The sequence below is a fragment of the Lepidochelys olivacea genome, assembly GCF_965140295.1.
Source record: "Lepidochelys olivacea isolate rLepOli2 genome assembly, chromosome: 7".
Classification (NCBI taxonomy): Eukaryota; Metazoa; Chordata; order Testudines; family Cheloniidae; genus Lepidochelys; species Lepidochelys olivacea.
Window position 1 is genome coordinate 29,419,065 of NC_140417.1, and position 24,693 is coordinate 29,443,757.

Consider the following 24,693-nt stretch of genomic DNA (forward strand, 5'->3'; position numbering starts at 1 on the left):
GGATTTGGGCCCTAACATTGTAAATATGAAGAAAGAAATGACATCTTCAAGCTGAGATCTTTGTTTGGTTTCATCCTAATCTTTATTTAGAGCAAAGTTATGAACACCTAAAAAAGAGTTTGTAGTGGGATTTGCCAAATACAAATCATGCCAAACCAGCCTAATTTCCTTCTTTAATAGGGTTACTGACCTAGCAGATAGGGGGGAAGCAGTAGATGTGATATATCTTGATGTTTTTAGTAAGGCTTTTGATTCAGTTACACATGACATTCTCATAAGCAAACTAGGGACATGTGGTCTTAGATGAAATTACTATAAAGTGGGTGCACAACTGGCTGAAAGTCCATACTCAAAGAGTAGTTATCAATGGTTTGCTGTCACTTGGATAATGGTTTGCTTGTGACTTGGATAATGGAGTGGAGAGTGTGCTCATGAAATATGCAGATGGCACCCAGATGGGAGGGATTACAAGTACTTCGGCAGACAGGATTAGAATTCAAAACGACCTTGACAAATTGGACAATTGGCCTGAAATCAACAAGATAAAATTCAATAAAGGCAAATGCAAAGTACACTGTTGGAAAGGAAAAATCAAATGTACAGCTACCAAATGGGAAATAACTGGCTAGATGGTAGCATTGGCGAAAATAATCTGAGGGTATAGTGAACCACAATCTGAATATGAGTCAACAATGTGATGCAGTTGCAAAAAAGCCTAATGTCATTCTGGGGTGTATTAACAGGAGTGTCGTATGTAAGACTCAGGAGGTAATTGTCCTGCTCTACTCAGCACTGGTGGTGCCTCAGATGGAGTACTGTGTCCAGTTGTACAGTTCTGGACACCACACTTTTGAAAAGATGTGGACAAATTGGAGAATGTCCAGAGGAGAGCAACAAAAATGATAAAAGTTTCAGAAAACCTGACCTATGAGGAAAGGTTAAAAAAACTGGGCTTGTTTAGTCATGAGAAAAGACTGATGGGGGGATCCGATAACAGTCTTCAAAATATTTGAAGGGCTGTTCTAAAGAGGATCAATTGTTATAAAGGGGATTAATTGTTCTCTGTGCCCATTGAAGATAGGACAAAAAGTAGTGGCTTAATCAGCAGCAAGGGAGATTTAGGTTAGATATTAGGAAAAACTTTCTCATTATAAGCGTGGTTAAGCTCTGGAATAGGCTTCCAAGGAGGGTTATGGAATCCCCGTCATTGGAGATATTTAGAAACAGGTTAGACAAATACCCATCAGGGATGGTCTAGGTTCCCTTGGTCCTGCCTCAGTGCAAGGGTCTGGACTAGTTGACTTCTCAAGGTCCCTTCCAGCCGTATGACTCAATAACATATAGTACAAACACAGTTTGGGGCGTGGGGAAATATTTTCTCCAAATTGCCTTTTTAAAGAAAAACTATTGTAAATTTCAAACCTTCCAGCCCTATGACTCAATAACATATAGTACAAACACGGTTTGGGGCATGGGGAAATATTTTCTCCAGATTGCCTTTTTAAAGAAAAACTATTGTAAATTTCAAAGTTTTTTCACAATCTTAAAAGACAACAAAAATTCTTCCTTTCTCATTAAATATAGAGCTTGAAGATAAATGTCTAGTCGCGTTACAAGAGTCCCGCCGGGGGGCGAGGGGGTAGGGAGTGGGGGGAAGGGGCTAGATACATGATACTGATTGTTTCTGATGTATTCTGAAGCTTTGAATCAATTCTCATTCTCTGATACTGATTGAAGTTCATTTTTCATTTCTCTTTATACTGACAGAGAACAGAATGATAAAGGGCTAGATCATCCCCCACAGGACTACCCTGGTAAGGGGCTGGGAACTCTGCAGGGCCGCTCTCCTGGGGTGCTCCTGGCATTGTCCTTGTGGGTGGTTCTCATGCAGCAGACAAGCAGGCCAGCCCTCGAAACCAGCCGATCAGTCATCATAGGTTTTGAGGACTCCATAGAGGCTTTGGAGAGGGGCTTTTTTCCTCCTGACTCTTGCCAACCTCTTGGCAAAAAGGTTCAGCAGTGTCTGTGCTGTCTGAGGCTTCCCACTTCAGTGAGTGCTTCTGTAACGCCACTCAGAGGGATGTCAGAGCATGGGAGAAGAGAGCTCCCAAGCTAATGCTGGCTAAGGCAGAACTAACCTGGGCAGGTTTGCTATGTTGGATTGGTGTGGTGGGGGCAATGTGTAGCGAGGGCTCATGCACCCCCGTGATCCACTTGTGGATCCAGAGCCCGGAGGGGTTTCTGTGGTGGAAGTGGAAATGATACCAAGGAGGTGCATTTACCCCATTCTGCAGCGCCTTGGGGGAGGTCTGCCATGCTTTTGTTCCAGCTGCCCAGGGAGCTGGATGGGCTGATTGGGCACAAAGGTACCAGAAAAATCAATATAATAAAAGATCTCAAATTGCTGCAATGCAAATTTGGAATTCAAACAAACTATAGATTTTTTTTTATTTGAAAAATTAACCAGCCTCCCACAACTAAATTCTTCTGACTGAAAAGCTCCTTCCACAAATCAGACAGTGTTTCAGTGGAACAATTTTGTAATATTAATTAAACTTTAGGAGCAATATTCATTGGTCCTGGTGTTTCCACAGTAAGAAGCCTGCCAGACCTGTGCCACGCTGAGCTCCACATTCTCAGAGGCCTAGATGTCTCTTGAAGGAGGATCCCCTCCTGCCCAGGGCAGTGGTGCTGGAACTAGGGTGTTGGGGGGTGCTGCTGCATCCCCTGGCTTGAAGTAGTAATAATCCAAATACATGGTTTCCATCATTAGCACCTCCACTATAAAAATTGTTCTAGCACCCTGGCTCAGGGTAAGAGTTACAGACTCTGCTCTTTCTGGGCTTTGGTAATAATATATGCCCACTCATTTGCCATCATTTAGGGTAACCAAATGTCCCAGTACAGGGGGACAGTCCCAGGATCCTAGCCAGAACCTAGCATGGGGATTGGCTGCCTGGTTACTATCACGGTGTCTCCTGTTCCATCCTGTCCCTGCACTTGAGCTGCATTGTCTTCTAGAAAGTGATATGTGGTCAACCATCTATCTTAACCAGTGGACAGGCAGTATAATAAGCCATGATTAACATGTGTCGAGCAATGCTAGTTATACACACTCTGAGACCTGCATGTTTAGTGTCAGAGTTCCCTGAATGGGGACAGAGGGTGCTTTCACACTATAGCAAACTGATAAAACACTGTCAAAATTAAATAAATGACTTCTCTAGCTGTGATTGCTAACAGTGGAAAATCTTGTTGACAGGCTGGATTCCCCTGCTGTTTGATTTTGCAGAAAAGTACCAATCTCAGGACCACATCCAATGTGCCAGATGTGAGCACGCAGAACCCATTGACGTCAATGGGAGTTGCAGATGTGTGTATCTGAAAGCAGAATTCGGTCTCTGATGTTGGCTCTCCAAGTCCATCGCCATGTAGGTTGTTTTCATGGCAAAAACACAGCTCTGTGACTTGGCTGTAGGATGATGAGGAGAACATCGATGGCTGTGGGAATAAACCCTTGTTTAAATCCTGATATTTTTGTAGCGATCCGTTTTCATTGTGACTGTTGATTTGAACTTTGTCCCAGTATGAAAGCCTCTCTCTGATGTAATGTATTACCAGTCTTCCTCAACTCTCTGGGCATTCACATATCTGACAGGAGAAATGTACAGAACAATCTGACTGTTTGAGGCCTTGGTCTAGCAAGGCTCTTAGTCATAGGAGTGATTTTACGCATGTGAGTACTTTCACTGGTTGCCCATCAGGCCCCAATGGGACTACTGGCACGCTTAAAGTTATGCATGTGATTAAGTGCTTTGCTGGACCAGGACTATAAAACCTCAACGTCTTCCACCTGCGCTGAAATGATGAATTCTCTATTTCTTTAATAAACACAGGGCCTGATTAACTGCAGCGGTGACATGTCTTTAGAAGGGGTGAAATATTTCACATAAAGATTTACTATCTCTCTGAAAAGTGGTAATACAGACTTTCCCTCCATTTTGCATGAATTGACACAGAAGCGTGTTGGCTTGTGCTCAGTACTAACTCTTGGTGTGTTGCTTTTATTTCTAGAAACCTCAGCTTCCACAGCGATAGACACAGACAAGGAGAAACATATTCTAACTGACAGGGGTAAATAAAATGCATATAATACCATTGGACAGAATGATACTTTCAGACGACGATGCAGTTTATTTTACAATTTAATTTACATTTATGGAGCAAATAATTTGTTCTCCTATGTCTTTATTGTAGCTATTTAAATAAGTTCAACTTGTATTAGAGGAAAACTTATTCAGCCTGCAATGGAGAAATCTGGTGTCATAGAATTCAAGAGATTATAGAGCTTTAGGCAACATTTACATTGGCATTATTTTTAAATTTGGCATATTTTAGCTAGTGTTTAATTTTCCATGCCCTTCCAATGCTTTAGCAATAAAGGGTTTTACAACAACTGTTGTGCTTTTGCAGAAGAACCTTGTTACATCACTTTTGCAGATTAGTGAGTAGACAAAAAACAATCAAACAAATAAGAGAAAACCAACAGCAATAACAAAAAGCCCCAATAATAATGGTGAACTAAATATACTTTGTCCATTACCGGTAAATTGTGTCTTTTCCCTTGCCCCACTCAGTGCTGTGGTGGGGTTCTGACAGCAACATAGCCAGCACAGGAAGGGGAGGGTAAGCTTTTTAGGAAGCTGTGCAAAAGGTCAGCGCACCTTTGTGCTCCATCATGCTGAGTAAGGGGCTGTGGATTGGAGACCACTCGTATCCTCTAGCCATTTTCCCTAGGCAGCCACACCAAACTGTTGTAATGATGACCCTGAAGTAGCAACTGCAGAGTGACTGCACTGCTGGAAAATTTCTACTTCCTGCTCTCCCTGTGTCTGTGGACAACCCCAGCACGTAGTCCATTTGTTAGGCTAGAACTGGGATTTGCTCCTAAAAGGATAAATGCAGTTTAGGTGGATTCATGATAGCACTTCCCAGTATGCTAGTAAATGTATGCTGCCATGTTATGTAATAGGGAAGAAGTCGTGGTAACCTGAGGCCTCGCTACAGCACTCAGCCATTAAACATTGGCCAATTTTTGTCTGGGGCTGAGTGAAGTGTGGATTAGCAAGGTTCTATCATACTTCAATATAAGTACTATATTTCATTTCAGTTGGAAATGTTTAAATGGTTTCCAGTCAGGGATTTGAATTAAATATACAAATAGCTTTGCATCTCAGTTGCATTCAGAACCATGAACAGCAACAGAAAACATTTTAAATATCGTATTCATTACTTTGCAGTGCACATCTAAATGCATTCACACACCATACTCTTCCCAATTCATTTTATATAAGTAAGAATATACATCTCTATACTGATAGCTGACATTTAAATAAATGAGATGTATATCCACTCAGAAATGTGAAAATCTTGGGTGCTAATTACATACAGAATGGTTGATGACTGGCCTTTTTCCTTTTCTTTTTTTTTCTGGCCATAGTTTATTTCATGAGGTCTGATCCTGCAGTCCTCGCTTAGAGAAAATTCTCAAGAAAGTCAAGGTAACTGAAGTCAGGAGTTTTGAGCATGGACTGAAGGACTGGACCCATAAAGAGCAGTAATTCTTCCTGGTGGAGAGCCAGGAGACGGGAAAGATGAAGAATGCAAAGTATAAAAAAGAAACATTATGAAAAACTACTTATTTGGGGTCACATTTCAATACCATCACTCTCAGTGAATAGTACCTTACTCTACGAGCAGTTCACTGACATCCATGCGACTACTCGGAGAGTTAGGTGCCCCTTAGTGTGCGTGAATGTATCAAAATCTGGCCCTTATTTTGCCATTTTTGTTTAAAAACAAAAAAGGAGGTGTTTTTTTTTACACAAACTAGACATTTTTATGTAAATCTAAAACCTTTTTCATGTGTAATCAGGCCTCCCATTCTGAGTTCTTATTAGAACAAGAGAGGCTAACAATCTCAGAGTAATTACAATACAAAACACTTACAATAAAGTGATTGTATTTTATAGTACAATAGGCACAGAATATACCTAATTATGGTTATGCAAACTTCATGTGAATAATCTTAGCCATGCATATGAATAATAACTGAGGTTAGTGAATCATCAGATAAACTAAACTTTCACTTTTCTGTGCTCTTTTACTAAATTCACTTTTCCTTTTTCATCCTTAGGTCCCATGTTCTTCCTTGCTTGCTTTAGTGTTGCTGCAGGATTAGCATTGTTCATGTACTGCTGGAACCCAGGTAATCTACTGAATTGTTTTAAAGGGAAATTTTTATTCTCAATCACTTTAAGGTAAAACACATTTGAGGGGTTCCCTGCATATCTTAAGAACATAAGAACGGCCATACTGGGTCAGACCAAAGGTCCATCTAGCCCCGTATCCTGTCCTCTGACAGAGGCCAATGCCAGGGCCCCAGAGGGGATGAACAGAACAGGTAATCATCAAGTGATCCATCTCCTGTTGCCCATTCCCAGCTTCTGGCAAACAGAGGCTAGGGACACCAGCCCTGCCCATCCTGGCTAATAGCCATTGATGGACGTATCCTCCATGAATTTATCTAGTTCGTTTTTGAAATGATATCTTGACTACTGACTAATCTAATCACCTTCTATGATGAGATTACTGGTTCTGTGGATGAAGGGAAAGCAGTGGATGTATTGTATCTTGACTTTAGCAAAGCTTTTGACACGGTCTCCCACAGTATTCTTGTCAGCAAGTTAAGGAAGTATGCGCTGGATGAATGCACTATAAGGTGGGTAGAAAGTTGGCTAGATTGTCAGGCTCAACAGGTAGTGATCAATGGCTCCATGTCTAGTTGGCAGCCGGTGTCAAGTGGAGTGCCCCAGGGGTCGGTCCTGGGGCCGGTTTTGTTCAATATCTTCATAAATGATCTGGAGGATGGTGTGGATTGCACTCTCAGCAAATTTGCGGATGATACTAAACTTGGAGGAGTGGTAGATATGCTGGAGGGCAGGGATAGGATACAGAGGGACCTAGACAAATTGGAGGATTGGGCCAAAAGAAATCTGATGAGGTTCAATAAGGATAAGTGCAGGGTCCTGCACTTAGGACGGAAGAACCCAATGCACAGCTACAGACTAGGGACCGAATGGCTAGGCAGCAGTTCTGCGGAAAAGGACCTAGGGGTTACAGTGGACGAGAAGCTGGATATGAGCCAGCAGTGTGCCCTTGTTGCCAAGAAGGCCAATGGCATTTTGGGATGTATAAGTAGGGGCATAGCGAGCAGATCGAGGGACGTGATCGTCCCCCTCTATTCGACATTGGTGAGGCCTCATCTGGAGTACTGTGTCCAGTTTTGGGCCCCACACTACAAGAAGGATGTGGATAAATTGGAGAGAGTCCAGTGAAGGGCAACAAAAATGATTAGGGGTCTGGAACACATGAGTTATGAGGAGAGGCTGAGGGAACTAGGATTGTTTAGTCTGCAGAAGAGAAGAATGAGGGGGGATTTGATAGCTGCTTTCAACTACCTCAGAGGTAGTTCCAGAGAGGATGGTTCTAGACTATTCTCAGTGGTGGAAGAGGACAGGACAAGGAGTAATGGTCTCAAGTTGCAGTGGGGGAGGTTTAGGTTGGATATTAGGAAAAACTTTTTCACTAGGAGGGTGGTGAAACACTGCAATGCGTTGCCTAGGGAGGTGGTGGAATCTCCTTCCTGAGAAGTTTTTAAGGTCAGACTTGACAAAGCCCTGGCTGGGATGATTTAATTGGGTTGGGTCCTGCTTTTGAGCAGGGGGTTGGACTAGATGACCTCCTGAGGTCCCTTCCAACCCTGATATTCTATGATTCTATGATTCTATGACTAAAAGCTGCTTCTAGAGCTAATGGAAGATGTCATCATTCGTTAATGAGGTTAGGATGCAACCTGTGCCCCAGATATGCTAGGAGATAATTAATAAAAAGCTCACAAATGAGAAGAGTCACTTTTTAAAGATCTAAACCATAGTACTGTGAACTCTCATTGCTACAGCAGGCCGAGAGGATTCATGCTTCCAAATTAGAAAACTTATTTAAGTAGTTAATTGAAGTCTAATCAGTGCCTGCACTCTTAGTTACTTAATCACAAGGAGGGAATTTTTTTATTATTATTATTTTTTCTGTCTGGACCTTCAGCATATGATCAGTACAAATACCTGACTTACATAGAAAAAATCATTTTTATTGTTGTGACCTGTACCACTTGCATGGAGAGTAGTTTTCCTAGATTTCCTCCCTAAAGGCATGCACCTTTTAATGGCTCATGAATAAACACTGCCTGCCCACCCCCGTACAAGTCCCCTTCAGTAAATGAGTAGGTCTGCTTGTTCTGAGAATTAAGGACTTGTGCATTGCCCAGGGCCCTGTTCTGCAGCCCTTACTCAAGGATACTAATGCTAATGTAAGTAATCCATTGGCTTCAAGTGGTATGAATGAGTACTACACAGCGTGGGAAGGGTTGGAGAACTGGGCCCTTACTTGATAGCTGATTTAATCCTTTTTCCCTGCAGTATAAAAGTACCTATTTCTTTAGGTATGGGGGCACGCTGATATTTGACAAGGTTCTCTTTAAAGCACATTAAAAATCAGTTGTAAATAAGGTGTAGATAAATATTTGTCAATCTGTGACCTAAAACAACACCCATCACCCTGATATCTGAGCACCTAACTATCAAAAAATAAATACTGGCAGATTCTTCTTACACTCAAGCTCTGCTCCATGCAGGGATATATGTGTGTGGGTGCGAGCAGGAGGGGGAATTAAGGTGCTGGTAACAACACCCTGATTCTGAGGGCCCACCCTAACACTGCTTAGAGCTGTTGCCTTAATGGACTCTATGCCATTAAGAGGATTGGTGTAATGGAGCAGACCTCTGCCCTGGCCCCTCACCATCTCCCTACAAGCATAAGGCACAATGTCTGATGCAGTGACAGGGAGTTCCCCTACAGCAGCGGACTTCTCTGATGGGGATCTGAGACTGGATTATGGCCTCTTTCTGCCACCTGGGTGGGGCTAAGGGGCCATGACAGGGCTTGTGAATCCCACCCTTAGAGTATTTCAACTTTGTTGAGAGTGGTAGCCGTGTTAGTCTGTATCAGCAAAAACAACAAGGAGTCCTTGAGGCATCTTAGAGACTAACAAATTTATTTGGGCATAAGCTTCTGTGGGCTAAAACCCACCTCATCAGATGCATGGAGTGGAACATACAGTGGGGAGGTATAAATACACAGCATATGAAAAGAAGTGGGTTTTAGCTCACAGAAGCTTATGCCCAAATACATTTGTTAGTCTCTAGGGTGCAACAAAGACTCCTTGTTGTTTCAACTTTATTTGCTTCTCCTGGGAAGATACTGCTTGGGCCTGAATGATCTTGGCAAATTAAGTCATAACTTGAGCGTGGTGTATTTACCATGAGGATGTTCATCTATTTCTTTTGGAGGAGATTCTTTGGTTTTTTGCTTAACACTGCTCATAACAGTGGGCAAATGCTGGTTGCCTGCCACAGCACCAGAGTTCACATATAACAGTTTGAATATGAGTCATCAATGTGATGCAGTTGTAAAGAAGCCTGCTATCGTTCTGGGACGTATTAAGAGGAGTGCCAGATATAAGACACAGGAGGTAATTCTCCCGTTCTACTCAGCATTGGGGAGGCCTCAGTTGAAGTATTGTGTCTAATTCTGGGTGCCACGCTAGGAAACATGTGGACATATTGGAGAGAGTCAAGAGGAGAGCAACAAAAATAAGAAAAGGTTTAGCAAACCTGACCTATGAGGAAAGGTTAAAAAAACTGGGCATGTTTAGTCTTGAGAAAAGAAGACTGAGGTGGAGACCGGATAAAAGTCTTCCAGTATGTTAAGGGCTGTTATAAAGCGGATTATGACCAATTGTTCTCCATGTCCACTGAAGGTAGGACCAAAAGTCATGGGCTTAATCAGCAACAAAGGAGATTGAGGTCAGATATTAGGAAAAACTTGCTAACTAAAAGGGTAGTTCAGCTCTGGAACAGTCTTCCGAGGAAGGTTGTGGAATCCCCATCATTGGAGGTTTTTAAGAACAGTTTGGTTTTTGGACAAACGCCTGTCAGGGATGGTCTACGTTTACTTGGTCCTGCCTCAGGGGGATTGAGTCTGAATACGTTTCAGGGTCCCTTCCAGCCCTAGGTTTCTATGATTCTGCTTCCTTGAGTCCCTTCCATTCTAGCTTCAGTTGAACACAGTGTTCTTTATTCCTTCCCCAGAGCACTAGTGCTGTTGACAAACACCAGCTCATGGACGATTTAAGCCAAAGAGATCATTTTGATAAATATTGAACATGTGTCAAAAGTGATCCATAGGTGTTTTTTTTTAACTTGAGATTCTGAAATACTCCCTGTTAAATTGCTTTTGCAAATCAAAGGTCCCTTAGCTAGGCTTTTCAGTTCAGTTAATTCACAAAGTACTCAAAGGAACAGCTTTCCCCCAGAAACATTTTTGTAAAGAATCTTTGCAAAACGCTGTTTATTAAAACTGTACTTATCAATTGATTACTTCACTTTCTTTTTTCCCCTCTGACCTTTTTTGTTTTTGTTTTAGATCCAAAAGTTATAGGAGGAGCCAAGAAAATATTGGGATTTTCTCCTATTATCATAGGAAGACATGTTAGAAATATTTGTTTGGTATACATAGAAGATACATCAAGGAAAAATTAAGGAAAAGCTGCTTCTTCAGTCTTCTGTACAGTATACCTGCCAACGGGAAAACAAATATATATACACACACTATCTATTATACCAAAGATTTAGGTAACTGGCTTTAGCAGTAAATATGCTGCTTCAAGGTGCTTTCAAATGGTCAACTATATATGAACTTGTGGAAATGGATTGTTTATTTTTGTAAATGCTTCTTTTAAAATACTTATCATTTGAGTATGAATATTTTTAATACACACCTTAAAAGGATATTCTAAGTCATTATAGCTCTTAAGCCATGTTTGTGTATTTGTGTTTTATACTGGTGTAGAGGAACACAGCAGTTTAAAGGATGTAATTCTATCTCTTTTTACTGGTTCATTTAAGAATGACACTTAAAAAAACCAAAGCCTTACTAAGAACTGGACCTGATCTTTTGTGTCAGGATTGTTCATTCCCATCTGTATTCTTTATACTACAGGAGTATATGGCCACTGTCCCTACAAGACTCATCACTAGCTGGTTCATTTTGTGTGTATTCAAAACCTTGCAAGGTTTCCTGACTGCCGGGGTCTGAAAACTGTCTGTTCTCATTGTTATAATACATTGAGCAAGGGTGGGCTTTACACAATGACCCTTTGACTCTGTGGGATGGCAGAACTATCAAGCTTTTGAAGCTACCAAGTAGGGTTCTCAGTTTTACATAGTTCTTTCCTTTCCAGGAAAGTTTGTTTAGTTTTGGTATAGCCAGGAAACTGAAGTAATCCAGTATATTTGACAGGGACTTCAGAAATAATCAAAGCTGCATGACATGCTTTTGTTTATGTCTGAAAAGATGTATTTGAACATGAAGTACTGTAAAATTTCCTAAGGTGACTTGATCACATGTTATATTGTTTCTTCTGTGAGTAAAATCCTGAAAAACTTGTGAAAGTCTTTCTTAACACATCAAGAGTTGGTGTCAGGCTAAAGCATGTATGGGAAGTACAGGGAGCCAGGACTGAAAATAAGATTTGAGGGGGAGTGGGGAGAGGTTGTTTTGTTTTGCATTTTGGGCCCAATCCTGCTCTCATTGATGTCAGTAGGAGTCTTCTGTCCTCCTGCTCCTTCTCCCTGCCTGGGTCCTGAACCTGGCTACAAATAGTGACATTCACAACAGGTGGGTTCTCTCATGACCTACTCCAGAGTATAAAAGAAACTGAGGATATCCTTCCCCAAACTTCTTGGTAGGGCGATCTCTTCATCAGCCCCTCCTTCATGGGAATGTTTTGCCCATCAATTGATATTCCTTTGTTTTGCCATTCCTTGATATTCCATTGTATCCTCATGGACACAGTTAATCATAGTAACAGGTATTGGCTTTCTGTGTTTCAGATTCTAGAGTCTTTCAAGGTTCACCCTCAAGTACCCCAGTCTTAGGGCTTGTCTACACAGGAAAGTTATACCAATATAAGATAAGGTGTGGATTTAAATCACTATAGTTATGCCAGTATAACTCCCTGGGTGGGATTTTGGGGTTTATGGGAGTTTATGCCACATTAGAAAGGGTTGAAGCTAAACCAAAGTCTAAAAAAAAGCCTCTCATTCTGGAATAAGAGTCTCCCCAGGGGGAATTGTACTGGTATAACTATGGCGGTTTAACTATACTGGTATAATTATACCAATATAATTGGTAAAAGGTCTTGTGTAGACAAGCCTCTAACTGTGAAATTTCCCACCCCCAGAGAACAGGTTTCTAGGACTACCCCTGGACTATGGCTGCATCTAAAGGCAAAATGTCCTGTTTCACCACATTTATAGCAGTCTCTCCCCAGTCCCATCTTTCTGAAAAATGGGACAAGTCTGAGAACCCCCTGTCCTTATGGCTACCCATATGATAGGGCCCATTCTTTCCAGTGTGGTAATATAAGGTTCTGTATTGTCTCCTGGCATCAGGCGTGTCATCTCAGGGCCTTTCCACACTGGAATCTGATAGGACTCCATCTCTTTAAGAGCCTTGAACATTGCAGCCCTTTCTTCCTGTGGCTGGGCCCTCCCTGTTCTGTTGATCTTCCTGAAATCTCTGGAACTCGTCAGCCTGTGGCATGTCATCTGTCTGCTGCCTCCCTTTTGTCCGAGCCCACTGAACAGCGAGCCACTTTAGTGTTGCCCTCACTTGGTCAGGTGGGTCACCGAACAATCTTGTCTTTAGTTTAGCAGCTGCCCCTAAAGGACTCAGGGCTTATACTTCATCCCACTCCTTAACTTCTGGTCTGTACCTAAGGGTGGATAGACAGGATCCTTGGTCTAGCTCCTCCAGCACACCTAGCAAGCATCTCTTCTGACATCTTGATGGGTAGATGTCCCCACCACCACCCAGAGAATAGTAAGAAGTTGTACAAAGGTCCTTTCACTGGGCTGTTTAGTTTTGGACTGTAATCTCCAGTGCTTTGATTTATACTTTCCCCTTCTCTAATGCAAAGCGGACTTTTTCCCATGTAGAGCCGAAGCAACATCCCATGCATGACTCCCTAGCAAAGGGCCTGGATGAATGGGTTGGCTTATATAACACTAGTGCTCCAGTCAATCAGCTTGGGAGGAGAAAAGGGCTGGAGCAGCAATAACCAACTATCTAACCAGTCAAAACACATCCCAGGGGTTATCAACATTAACAGTTTGATTAGGCAGGTCTTAGTTAGCACCTACTGGCTAGTTCTCGACCCTCCTACCTCCTTCCTGACTGTCTGATCTCCTCTTCCTACCATTTGAACAGTTTCCTGTGGTCTTAATGGGCTCACTTGATGCAGTCCTTCATGTCCTCTTGTAAACAATACCTGGTTCTCTGGTGTGTGGGTATTTGGGCTGTAATCTCCCAAACCTATCAACTAAACCCTGAAGAAAGGGTGGGGGAAAGCCACCCAACAGAAACCTGGCAGCATCTTTTGGTATTTGACTGTTCTGTCACATACACCAGTCAACATTCATGGGCCCTGCATACTCACCAATGGCTATGGCCCTGATCCAGCAAGGGGTGTAAACTTGTGCCTAACCTTAAGCGTGTGAGTAGTTCCATTGATGCCAGTGGGACTATTCATGTGTTCAAGTGCCTTCCTGAGTTGGGGCTTTTACCAGAAAATCTAATTTTTTCCCAGTGTCTGAGTTTCAGAGCACCCTAAGAAGGAGTAATGACAGGATAGTTTATACCTAAGAATTCATCTGACTCTTCAGTCTGATCATCTTACTCCAAAGAGAACAACCCACATTATCCTCTTAGAAACAACTGATCTTGTAATACATTGTTTCCTTCCGAGACAAATTTTACAAGAGGCAATAGCAGGCCTGGGGAGGAGCGGGAATCACAGGACCAGATTTCTGAATAACAGACCCCTTTTAGCACCCTCAGCATATTTGTGACCAATTGAGGAAGGGCTGAAATAGGGCCCAAAAAGGCCCCATTTCTCCCGCTGCTGACGTCAGTGGGAGTTTTTCCATTGCAGTGGATGGGAGAGAAGCCAGCCGTAGCTAGACAGCATAGTTTGTCTATTAAATTTCTAAAACTCTGTGTTTTCAGTGGTTTAATTACCTTAACTTCACTAGAGGAGCTCCTCATTTACATACACATACAGCAATGTCAGGAGTGGGTCACAGGACTATTTAAATATATAGCATAAGATGGACATGAATAAAGATTCTATGCAAATGAAATAACATCATTTGTCCTTACCCAGCAGAACAGTATGTTTAGATGTTTTTTCTTCCATCTGCCCCATCATCTCTCATGTCTATTTCATTCTAATAGCCACCGGGTCAGGGAATCTTGTTACAGGGATAACTGACAGTGCTTGCAGCATTTCCTGTAGAATTGCCATGATAATGTCCTCAATGAGCACAACCCACAGCTCTGCTGCCAGAGTTGCACACTGATCCAGCATTGTGCCTACCTCCAAGCTGGAAAGTGCTTGAATTATATTCTGTTCTTCCCGTGTCTTGCCCTGTAGGTAAAGTCAGAGCGATTTTTTTCCCCCTGCACACCGTCTCTAATTTATAACATCAAAAACCAAATGTGACTCTCCATGGGCTGCTTAAATCCAGCAGGGGCTCCTCTCTAAGGAAACTGAAATAAAACGCTTCTGAAATGTAAAAGGGTTTTAAATCTTCATGCCAAAACTGTATTGGAAACCTCATTAGAGCGAAATGATTTCTATTGATAGAAAAAGCACTGTACAAAACAGAGTCCTCTCAGACAGCCACATCTCATTTTAATGCAAATACAGCAGCCTCGTTACTAGTAAGCAGCTTCTCTGTGTCTAGATTATCCAACCTAGTGTGCCCTGGACAAAAAACTTTAAACTGTGATTTGTTATGATCCTACAGGAAGAATTAGCATCTCATACACTTTGAAGGCGAGATTCTGCCACACTTGTAGTGTACTCTACCAGCAATCCCACTGAAATATCCCTGGAGTACTCAATGTAAGCATGGCAGAATCTATTCCTGATAGGGGTTAGGGCCCAGAACCTCAAAGCTATTTAGGTGCCTGGCTCCCATTGAAATCAGTGGGAGGTAGGTGCCTAAATAGTTTTGAGGATTTGGGCTGGGTTCTTTAAAGAAAATGGCTTTGATCATCCTTTGCAATCATGCAGGAATTGGTATATTTACTAATGGCTAAGGTTATAGTCTTTCCAAGTAGTGTGTCCAACTACTTGGTGTTTGAGATCTACTGAGATGAGGTTATTTTTCACAAATAAAATCTCCTGGGAAGGACAATCATTAGATTCCCAGCTACTAGCCCTGGAGAGAGTACACATGCACCCTGTAGCAGGATTTGGCTGTAAATCTGAACACACAAGGTAAAATTTTTCTTATGCTTCTGTTTTCAGGGCAAACTTATTTTTGGTCCAGTATGGTCAGAACCCCGAGAGTAAATAAGAGAAAACTACTTGTTCTTTGTTTGCTGTTTCTTGCATTACTTGTAAATGGAAACTGATGGTTACTTTGTATCGATATATGTAATTTTTACACAGTGCAATGCACAATTACTATGTGCGGTGTTGTTGTAGCCGGGTTGTAGAGAGACAAGGTGGGTGAGGTAATATCTTTTATTGGACCAACTTCTGTTGGAAGTTTGTCTCTGACACCAACAGGTGTAGGTCCAATGAAAGCTATTACCTCACCCACCTTGTCTCTCTTGCACAATTACTGTACTAGGTTTTCTCCCACCACCACCCCACCTTTCTGCTTCCCATAAAGAGGATTTGAGGAAACAGAGTGACAGCAATAGATTTCTTGTTATTCTCTCAGTCTGGAACAGAAGGTTCCATACAATTTTGTAACCCTGTAGGGATGGATGCCTTTTCTTAAAAAGTTCTTCATTCAGGAATGGATACCAAGTGATAGCTCACTTCTTTGTGCAGTGTGTTTGTATACAGCATATGTCGGTTTTTCCATGTCCAGTGCCATGGGAAGTGGATAGGCTAGCCCTTTGGAAGTCATGAATTCTGTGGTGTCCTTCTACAGAAGGGAAATTTAGGTTAGATATTAGGAATAACTTTCTAACAGTAAGGATAGTTAAGTACTGAAACAGATTAATAGTGGAGGGTATGGAATCCCCATACTTGGAGGTTCTTAAGAACTGGTTAGACAAACACCTATAAGGGCTGATCTATGTGTACTTAATCCTGCCTCAGCATGGAGTGATGGACTAGATCTGTGGCTCAAACTTATTTGATTGTGCCTCCATTCTTTGTGTCTGTAGTGTATGCCTCAGTGTATGCCTCAGTCGCCACTCTCCTACAGCCCAGCTCCAAAGGCAGAGCAGAGAGCAGCGGCTGCTGGCCGGGCTCCCAGCTCTGAAGGCAGTGCCGCCGCCAGCAGCAGGGAAGTAACGGTGGCATGAGATGGTACGGCCACCCTTACTTCTGCACTGCTGCTGCTGGCAGTGCCCTCAACAGCCACCCCTCTCCGGCCACCCAGCTCTAAATGTGCACCGTACGTTTTTTCCCCCTAAAGCATCTCATGCCCCCCAGAGCACATTCCAGCCCCCAACCCAGGAGTGCATCCCCCCGTGTGAGAACCTCTCAACCGGATGACCTCGTGAGCCATACATTTCTATAATTCTATTATTATTATTGTTTTACTTGACAAAAATAAAGTTAAGTTTTGGATCACTCCATCTATTTGGAGAGAGCTAAATCCCCCTTCAAACCCAGAATAAACAGCCTGCCATTAATGATTCAAACGGACACATTTAGGCCCTAGTCCTGCAAGGATTTGCACACATGCTTAACATTCTGCATAAGGATGTAGTCCCACCTGTGTAACTTTAAGCAGTGGTTAAGTGCTCGCTGGATCCAAGCTTACTTTCTAAATTATAGTGGGTTACCACATTGTGAAAAATTGTTCCTGTGTGTCTGCTAAAGACTGAATATAACTCAGCCATATTGTCAGCATCCTCCAACCTACTCAAAGTAAACTGACTATGCACAGGGCTGTTTAGAGAGGGAAGAAATTTGCTGTCCCTTCTTCCCCGAAGCCTTAGCTTCATGTTACAGTAGCATGGTGGAATGGGGGGACATTGCACAATACACCCCCTCCAAAACAAACAAACAAACCCTCCACATTGGCATGGTCATAGCAGCCTCGCAGAGCACAGCTTTGCAGCATATTAGAGACTCTGTACCTGGTGTACAGATTGCCTGCATCTTGTCTCTGTGAAACGGCACTTTTTCTGTTGCTTTTACATTTGTGTGGGTGCGGCCGAGGGGAAGTTTGTCCCCCAAAGGGCATGCAGTCCCATCCAAATACTTGCTGTCACTATGGGGAACTTCTTTTTTCCTCTGGTTTCTGTCATGAATGGGCTATTTGATTTTGATCAAAACTGAACTGCCTCCAATTGCCTCAGTCTTGATGTCAAATGTACCCAGATTCAAGGAAAAAAGATGGGCAATAGCCTGATCTTTAATCCTCTAAAATAAAGCAAGTAAAGAGACAGCATATAAATAGTTAAACCAGGCCAACTGGGCCATCTGTATCCAAAGGGAGTGGAAAACAAAATGACACATCCCACAATAGGTTTGCACAACTCCATTTGAAGGGAACAACTGCACTATTTAAAGCGTGACTTGTCTGCAAGCGAGAACTATATTAAAGTGATCACTCACTCAGGAATGTCCTGGGTTACTTTACAGTTCTAGCTGGGCTTCTCAAAGCCACGTAGGAGATTTGGCTACTCAATTCGCATTGAAAAGTTCAGCTTTTGGATCATTTTTGTAGTACTGTATGTAAATATAACTCGTGGCTTTGTTTTGGAGTGTTGTGTACAGTAATAGCAAAATAATCATAAAATATTAATAAGGAATCTTGCATTCTTAGATTTTTTTTATTGGGGAATTGTATAGACATCCATTAGTCCAGGAAATTCATGGAATTCTTGAAAAGTCTGGCCAGTGTTACTGTTCCACTAAGAAATGCAAGCTAGCTAGTATACTGCATGGGTTTGATATTTTATAGTCAAATATCCTTGTTCATATCTTCCAGTGATAACATTTATCATGTATATGTCATGTGAGCTAAAGGAAAGTTGTTATAAAGTAAAAACATTAAACAAAGTTGTTAATTCAAATTAAATTTTAAGAATTTAAAGAATCTGTGTGTTGGGAGGACTATAATGTTATGTTTTTTCATGTATTTTATGCTTTGCAATGAAGTCAAGAAGTGCCCCATAATGTGTTATGTTGCCCCCTAGTGGCTGCTGCCTCCAGGGGGCTATACTATGCTATACAAGGGTGAATGTTTTGAGTGGGACAACTAGTTATCACAGGTTATTTTAACTTCACCATTTTTGTTTCAGATTTATTTACAGTATTGCTTGTTAAACTGTTCACCAGTCTTAAATTAAACATGAAATACTGGTTCATAAGAGGGTCTTTGTTAGAGACTGCCTTTACACGTGTTTGTTCACTGTTTCATTTTAAACCCCTTCATTCAGACTTAGAATAAGATAAAACCTGAAGTATCAGGTATGAAAAGCTCTTCCTGTTGTAAAATAACTTCCTTAAAATAATGGCCTCAGGATTTGATTTAAGCCTGCCACAAAGAGGTTCAGAGCCAGGCACAAGTGCAATGTGTGACCTGCCCCAACCTTTCACATATAGCTCTGAGGGGTGAACTGTCCCATGCATTTAACGGAGTGTTAAAGGATCCACTGTTCTGTCAGGTCCCACCAACATCACTCAGCAGAAGGGAGCCACTGGGGTAGGTAAAATGGGGGTGGAGGGTGAAGGAGAGAGGAGACACCTGCGGGTTCCAGTAGAGAAAGAAAAGAAGGCCCCACACTACTGCACCTGTTTCTCTGGATGTGGGGGGGGGGAGCATCCCTGCTACCCCAAGTGAGGGGAGGGGCCACAGTGGAGGACTGGAGCCATGGTATGGAACCCTCCTATGTTACTGTGTGTCTGTGTCCCCAGATTACTTTAATCTTGCCCTAATAACCAGAGCTATCAGTGCGGTGCTTTCACTATCTCTAATCATCACTTGTGTTGCAGGTGTGTCATTTCATATACATGTGGACTGCTGAAATATAACTATTTAGATAAAGTATGTATGAAAGTACCATGACCGCAGGAGCTTCACTTTTGCAGTGTGCTCCGAGTGACCCTGTTTGCAAACATTAAGCGGGAGCTAACTAACTGCTTAAAGATATTTCCTTGTTTTCCAAGCCATGCCCTGATCCCTGCTATTTTCCATCCCCTTTGGCGCCCTCCCTTTGTGAGCTGACCATCCTTCCACCAGCGGGGTTTAAGAGATCTTCCTGAACGAATGAGTCTGCGTGTTTTGAACAATTGGAACGTTAAGTAAATCAGAACTATCTGAAAAATTGCAAGTTGGAAAGGAGGTCAGCTGGGAACTGGAAAGCTCTTCCCGTGACCAACCTGAGTGGTCCTGTTTGATCTCACTGAGGCTGCAGAGGTTTAAATGAGTTCAGATTTGGTCCCACCACTTTACGTAACACTATCCTGGGAAGTTTCGACCATACGCACAGGAATGTTTACACATTCGTTTCTTAGGCTATCCGCTCCTGAGCAGGACTTCTAATGAATCATCAGTTCACTCCCACTGAAGGAAGGCTGGAGAATATGCTCCTTCAACCCAAATTAAATCTGGCAGATTCCTCTATGCCTGATCCAGCAGATCATTCCAAGCCTGGTATTGTTGGAGTAAAAGGATTCCAGTGTCATTTTCAAAGAGGAGCTAGGCATGCCTTTAAATAGGGGACTGAGCAGAAGCAGAACAGGGGTCCCAAAGACCAATGGTTAATCTACTATGAAAGTGCTGCTCCAAAGTTCGGTAATGCTGCTGAATGATCAGGTCTCTTTGCTAGGTGGGTATTTAGCATTAAGTTTTACCACTGTACAAGAAAACAACATTTGAAAAAGGCAGTCTTGCACATTTTGTTTTCATTAAATTAGTGGGGGAGAAAAATACATTGAGGGCCATCTTTTCTAAAGGGTCTAACCCAGCCTCTAAATGCATGGGTCCAATTATGCATAGGCAGCCTCTGTTCACTACCCCCCTCTCCTATCCCACACACTCCACTTTAGATAAGCAGTCTTTGCATGTGATATTTGTGTTGCTAGGTGAGCTGTCTACTGGGCTGCGGCATTCATATGTTGTTTACCTGCGAACATGGGCAACTGTAAATTTAGAGACCAATAAAAAAATCCTTTCAATGTGTCTTTCCATTATTAAGTGAAAAATAATCAAGGAAGTGTCTTCTAATGGTTAGAGCATGGGACAAGGATCAATGAGTTCTAGGTGCCATCTTAATTTCTTTCACTAACTCACTCATTCAGTTTTCAAACGCTCCTAAGTCTCATTGGTTCCTAAAGACCAAGATGATTTTGAAAATTGTATGCAGAAGCGCTTTGTGCCTCAGTTTCCCCATCTATAAAATGGAGTCAGCATTGTCTACCTGACAGGGAGGGTTGTATGGCTGGCTTGCTTGTTTGTAAAGTGTTTTGAAATGATGGATGAGAGGTGTTGTTGTTAATTGTTAGTAGTTCAGGGCAGCACACCCCGAGAGAAGCTTTCATCCACTGGGTTTCTTACTAAACAGGCGTGCTGTTTTCATTGTCATTCTATAATCTCATACATCCTCTGTCCTATCCCACCCCCTGGGGGCTTCTTTGGCTGCCATGTTAGAACCAAGGATTCACCCTTTCATGTCCCTAGAAGTAGTTCCCTTTTGAGGGGGAGAGGGGTGGTGGGGATGTGCCACATTGCAGAGTGAGAATACACTTATATTAATGCTGATAGGTATACTGTAACTGTCTAAGACACTTGGCAAATATCGCAAAGGAATCTGGCATAGAGTCTAGTAGGGAGGGAGAAGGAGCAGTGCTGAGCTACTTCTTGATGAAGGGCGCCAAGATTTTCAAGGATCTGGACGTGGGAGGACAATAGAACTGCATCTCAAAGACGAAGCCTATTAAAGCAGCACCAGCACTGAAAGGCAAAAAGTCAGTCAGTTTCATTCTTCCCCAGAAGAAATCCATAGTGCCACCAAGCAGGGCAAGGAGGAATTCTGTAGCAGCTGTGGCTGTTACTACACTGACTCTAAAAACATCCGACAAGCCACCTGCAATCTCTGATTGGTAAGTGTTTGGCCAAAGAAGAAAGACTGAACAATATGAGGGCATTTGTCTCAAGCTGTAACATAGATGTGGGAAAGACAGCTGGAGTGAGTAGAGAGGGGTTGGGGGGAAAAAATGCCCTATGAAAATGGAGGTAGAGAAGATGCAGTGAAGGAAATAACTTCATATAATACAGAGTTTGGTCTTTAAGGCCACCTCAAGTTGTTCTGTAATCTTGGTTACAAGCTAGGTAGTGCCTCATTTCCCAGCTATTTTCTCTTCCCTAATCATTCTTTGAGGTGGCTACAAAATAGAATGTGTCTGCATTTTTTTTAACTTGCCAAGGTAGGTAGCAAAATGTAAGTTAGTAAGAAAACAATAGCCAGGCATGCTACTGTTATCAGGACAGATCCTCAGCTGGTGCAAATCAGTGTCACTCTTTGAATTCAATACTCCAATTTACTTCAGCTGTGGATCTAACCCATCATCTGAAAAAGAGCCATATCACCCAATCAATCTGTTTTGGAAGAAGAACACTGCAAGCTGTGTATGTGAGAAATGGCTTCCTTAGATTTTGATTTTGCAATATCTTTACTTAACATTATGTCTAGCAAAACTCATTCTAGAATATGCCTTTGAGGCTCGACTCTTTGATAGCTGTTGCCAGTGGAAGTCAGGTGCAATCAGAGTAGGAAAACGTAATACACAGTAGTCTAGAGCTTGGAATAACTGCTTAGTAAGTAGAAATAAATAGTTGTCGAGATGCACACGGTAGACATTGATGACTGGTAGTCTTCGCTGAGACTGTACTTTGGCTGTGACTGTTCACTGAGGCCCAGATCCTCAAAGGAATTTAAGCCCCTAACTGCCATGGAAAGCAATGACAGTGAGGGGCCTAAATACATTTGAAGATCTGGGCCTTACAGGATTATATGGTGCATTTCATGCATTGAGCTCAGTGCTTTACAAACTGTGATTGGAAATAAAGGATAGGAAAGCGTGTCACACTTACAGACTCAAGCTGTTTAATTTAGCTCACTCTATTTAACTTAAGAAAGAGAAGGTTAAGGGGTCACTTGATCACAGTCTATGGCTACGTCTACACCGGGAGCTGGGGGTGTGACGCCCAGGCCATGTACAAATACGCTAGCTGGATGAGAATTAGTGAGGGTAAATAGTAGTGTAACCTTGGTAGCGTGGGCCGTGGAGACACAGCTAATCTGCTACTCATGCTACTGCAGCTATGCTACTATTTGTACTCGCACTAGCTCTCATCCAGGTAGCGTGAGTGTGTGTACATGAACTGGGAGTCACACCCCCTAACTCTTGGTGTAGACGTAACCTAGGAGCACCTACCTAGGTGCAAAAAATGTACAATGGGCTCGTCAGTCTAGCAGAGAAAGGTCTAACAAGATCTAATGGCTGGATATTGAAGCTAGACAAATTCAGACAGGCAATACGGTGCTCTTGTTTAACCGTGAGGGGAATAAACCATTGAAACGACTTCATAAGGGCTGGGGGTGCATTCTCTATCACTGGCAATTTTTAACCAAGTTTGGGATGGCTTTCGAAAAGATTTGCTGTAGTCGAATAGGACTCCAGTCAGGGAAGGCCTCTGGCTTGTGTTATACAGGAGGTCACTAGATGAACACAGCACTCCTTTATGGCTTTATAAGCTATTAAATTAGTTGTGCAGTCTGAGGGCTAGTCTACACTGGCAATGCTAAAGCGCTGCCCCGGCAGCACTTTGACGTGGCTTGTGAGGTCGCGGCACTCCCCCAGCGCTCTAAAAAAACCGCTTCCTCAAGGGGCGCGGCTCCCAGCGCTGGGGCACCGTCTACACTGGCGCGTTACAGTGCTGATACTTGCTGCGCTCAGGGGGGTGTTTTTTCACACCCCTGAGCGAGACCGTTGCAGCGCTGTAAATTGCCAGTGTAGACAAGCCCTAAAGCTTCAGAGCATCAGCACAAACCCAGAGGGAATAATCAGCTTTTATAGGTATTCACTGGGTGCAAGGCTGCCCCACCATATATGGAGAACTGGGATTTAAGGCCCCCATCCAATTCTCACTGAGGTGCAAAACATGCTAGGGTGTCATCTGGGGTCAGGGAGAGAAGGCCCGAGAGAAACAGAGTGGGAAATGTCTGCTCTGCCCAGAAAAGAAATCTTGACTTCTGCCATGTGAGGCATTTGCCTTGGCTGGGCCTGAAGCGGATGAAATGGTGGCTGAGGCCCCCAAAGTCCTACAGATAAATTGGTGTTTATTTTGTATTTATTTATCCAAAGAATACATGGAGGTTGCTGCAAACGTTGTCCCTTATTCTAACTATGCTATAGTACTCTGCACAACTCAGATTTGTGGGGCGGGAGTCTCGAGAGAGGCTAGCTCGGGTTCACATTATGACAATCATCCTGAAAAACACACTCTCTTGTGTTAGAACAGCTGCGTCAATAGACCTGGGGCTCTGCATAACCATATTTTGCTGCACAAACCCTAGCTCATTGTGTTTTTGAAGATGATCAGTGACACCTAGTGGATGTTTTGTATCCATCCATCCTCAATACATGGTTTCTTCTGATCTAGGCAAATGACCTGATGTTGAAATAATACGTTGTTTCTGGGGTTCCCTTATTTTCCATAAGAGAGACTATACATAATTTCCAAACTGTTACATGGAGCAATTTTCATTATTAACGAAAAGAGACTGACTTGAGTGTCTTCTCACAGGCTGCTTTGGGATAATCCAGTTTAGTAGTAGTAGCAGAGCTGGAAAAGGTTGTGTGAAGGGTGTCTGGGCATCTTAATTATTATTCCTCTTCACTGTTCATTCCAGACATCTGGATTTTGCTTTTGTCCTTAAGAGGTGGAGAAAGAAAACGCATAGGTGGCTTTCAAATCTTGGCCTAGGGGATTTAGGCACACTGGTCCCATTGGCAGTGGTGGAAGGTGTGTATCTACCGTCCCACCGACAAGCCAGCTTTGAAAAAAATCTCAGCCTTTTTTCCCTCTTGCTAGAAAAGGGTCCTGCTAGCATGGTTCTTCCTCCTCCTTCCCCCAGGTTATTTGCTGCTGAAATAATCTTTTTATCTGGGGGGGCAAAGGGAGAGGAGGGCTGGCCAATGTAACCAATCCTGCCCTCCGTGAGCACATCACTAGGTGCAGAGCCAGCAAGGGGGATTTTTGGGAGGGCTAGTGAGAAGATTTTGGGGATAGCACCCAAAACTGAATGTTTTACATTTAAAATCATGCGTATTGTAATGGGTGGGATCCTTAGACCTCCCCCCTGCCTCTGGCTGCAAGAGTTAAGTGCAGCTGCTTGTGGGGGTGGAATGGGAGGGGTCCTGCATGTAGCTGCAAACATTTAAAATAAAATCATCTTGGAAGG

At 42.7% G+C, this 24,693-nt stretch overlaps 1 protein-coding gene across 4 annotated transcripts in view; it reads left to right on the forward strand.

Annotated features, from left to right (window-relative positions):
- CARD19 (caspase recruitment domain family member 19) overlaps positions 1-18,569 on the forward strand; it is a 50,624-nt gene extending 32,055 nt beyond the window's left edge. For all 4 annotated transcript variants that reach the window (XM_084634973.1, XM_084634975.1, XM_084634976.1 and 1 more), the window contains exons 4-6: positions 4,075-4,134; positions 6,197-6,268; positions 10,603-18,569. In XM_084634973.1, coding sequence (XP_084491099.1) covers positions 4,075-4,134; positions 6,197-6,268; positions 10,603-10,718 — 248 coding nt within the window. In that variant the 3' untranslated portion in view covers positions 10,719-18,569. The remainder of the gene's footprint in view (positions 1-4,074; positions 4,135-6,196; positions 6,269-10,602) is intronic.
- The last annotated feature ends 6,124 nt before the right edge of the window (positions 18,570-24,693 follow it).